Raw genomic sequence first — 2,355 nt, 5'->3', positions numbered from 1 at the left:
TGAATACAAAGACAACGTTTATTATTAGATAACGATTCTCATCCATCTTCGATGGGATTTCACCATACAAGCAACAAAATAACAAAGACATTTGATGTTTGAAATTTATCTTTTTTTTTTTTCTGGTTTTGTTTTGGTGGGGTCTGCCCTTAAATAGTAATAATTGATATACACTATTGCTACTACGGACTCTTAACCTATATATATATATACTTCGTTCTTGCTCATTTTAGCTACTAAGGGTCACTCATCTAAAACACAGACCTGTTTTGATCTAAACCACCAAAAATGGAACTTCTAAGAAACTGAATACCTTCTGTTCCTCGAAGGCGTTGACTTCGCTTCCTCCTGATTAGTAGACCCGAGGCTCTCCGACGAATCCGAGCTGCTGTTTTCGCCATATCCTCCTCCTTTACTTGACCATAGCTTAGTGAAAAGCTTCTTTGACTGCAGCATGCCCTTCATTTTACTAAGAGCTGCTTTGTCAATACCATTTTTACCAACTCCATTCCTCTCACTACCTCCTCTACCATTAGCAACCCTTAAGGAAGCCAGCTCCCCTTTGAGGGCCTTCAGCTCCTCAGCCATGGCTACTGCATCCCAGTCTTCCTCTGGGTTCGTCGTGGCTGATCTTGAGCTGCCGTGTGACCCGCTCGTTAGATCCTTGATCCCTTTAGGTAGGTCGGGAGTGCTGCTGCCTGATGACGCCGACGCCCTGACTTGCTCGAAAAATAATACCTGCACAACCATACGTAGAGGTAGCCGTTCGTTTTGTACTGCATGAATGCAGGCATCAGCAGATAGCTTCTTGCAGTCTATCAGTTTGCAGATTCTCTTCTTGTCACTCTTGCTGATCCCTGGATGTTCCTGTATTGAGAGTGCATATGGTTTGAGCAAGGGGGAACGGTTAAGTCGTGTCGAAAAATAAACATAACAACTTATGATGTGTCTATAACTATGTCGTAACAAATGCAAAGTCGAAAACTTGAACAATATCAGGCTAAGTTAAGGAGCTGATACCTTCAGATACATGTCTATAGCTCGATAGAGCCCATCGTGCGAAGGCCGAGCGATGCCAGATACCATTTCTGCGAGATCAATGAACTTTACTGATGGTAAGTTACGATCCTTAGCAATTTCAGCGAGGTAACCATCAATCAATTTCGCCACCATCAACTTAGTAGCATCTGATAAAATCCCTGCCCCTCTTGGCTCCTCGAGCTCATTTCCCGCTTCAAGCGACTCAATCTCGGTATTATGATCTTGCAAAAGAAATATCTCCACCATTTTCTGCACAGCATCGACATCGTAAGTCGTAGCTTCACCATCCGGTGCTCGTAGCAAAAGATCACTCACTGTAGCCTCTTCTAGCTGCTGTCCCATTAGTCGAACGAGCTCGTCTTTGGTCTCGTCTCCAGAAGCTAAGAAAATGGAAGCCTTCAGCAATTTCGACAAGAAGCTACTCGAGACACTGCCTTTCTCAGAAGGTAACATCCAGACAATTGTTGCCACTGCTGATTGATACTTCAGCAGATCCCCACATCGAAGCACGCTTTTGCTAAACCCAGGAAGGTATCGGTACGCGTAAGCTTTCAAGGCTTCTCCAATCACATCATTAAGGACGATTCCTTTACTTTTGATACTCGCTATGACACGCATATATACATCGATTTCTAGCTCACAAAGATCCTCGACCCACCAATCCTTCGGCACGCTACGATTTCTCACGCCATTCCGGTTGGGATTGTTATCGTTTTCCTCGAGTAGTTTGTTTCGGTTGTATGTATAAGACCAGTCAACATTAGAAACATCAGCGGAGGCCTTCATTGCAATAGATTCTAGGCAATTGCTTACTAACTTCAGTTCCTCAGATAATGGCATCAATGCCTTTGTTGTCTGAAGAACAATGATTGAATCCTTCCAGCTACGAAAGATGCTCGAACTAAGGAAAATGTCGATTTTGTAGGCGAGGTTTCCCTTTTCGATTGTCTCGTGCATTCCGAGGTATTCGGCAGCACAACGAGCTGCAACTACGTTATAGGCATTAACAGTAACAGTCATGCCGTAACAAAATTTGGCACATATCTCAAATGCTGCAGAACCGCCCGGGATCTCGGGAATATATACTTCATCGTTCGGCTCCCCAGCGGCGGCTGTGACCAGCTTCTGTAAGTGAGCACTCTTTGACAGAAGGGGAAACTGCAAACAAGCAGTACTACCAATTTATCAGCTCAAGAAATCAATAACTATCTATGCAGTATAATAGCTGTCTATGTGAAAAATTTCATGTTAGTTAGTTAGTTTTTTTTTTTTTTTTTTTTTTTTTTTTTTTTTTTTTTTTTTTTTTTTTTTTTT

The 2,355-nt window shown here is 42.6% G+C and overlaps 1 protein-coding gene across 1 annotated transcript in view; it reads right to left on the bottom strand.

Annotated features, from left to right (window-relative positions):
* LOC111483069 (BTB/POZ domain-containing protein NPY2-like) overlaps positions 1-2,355 on the bottom strand; it is a 4,715-nt gene continuing 2,360 nt past the window's right edge. The window contains exons 3-4 of the mRNA XM_023129186.1: positions 1,021-2,199; positions 1-867 (exon numbers count right to left, since the gene is read on the bottom strand). Of these exons, the coding sequence (XP_022984954.1) occupies positions 298-867; positions 1,021-2,199 (1,749 nt within the window). The 3' untranslated portion in view covers positions 1-297. The remainder of the gene's footprint in view (positions 868-1,020; positions 2,200-2,355) is intronic.

This window comes from Cucurbita maxima, unplaced genomic scaffold, assembly GCF_002738345.1.
Source record: "Cucurbita maxima cultivar Rimu unplaced genomic scaffold, Cmax_1.0 Cma_Scf00008, whole genome shotgun sequence".
Classification (NCBI taxonomy): domain Eukaryota; kingdom Viridiplantae; phylum Streptophyta; class Magnoliopsida; order Cucurbitales; family Cucurbitaceae; genus Cucurbita; species Cucurbita maxima.
Note: the sequence above shows the minus strand (reverse complement) of the source record. Positions and strands in the feature narration are given on the sequence as shown.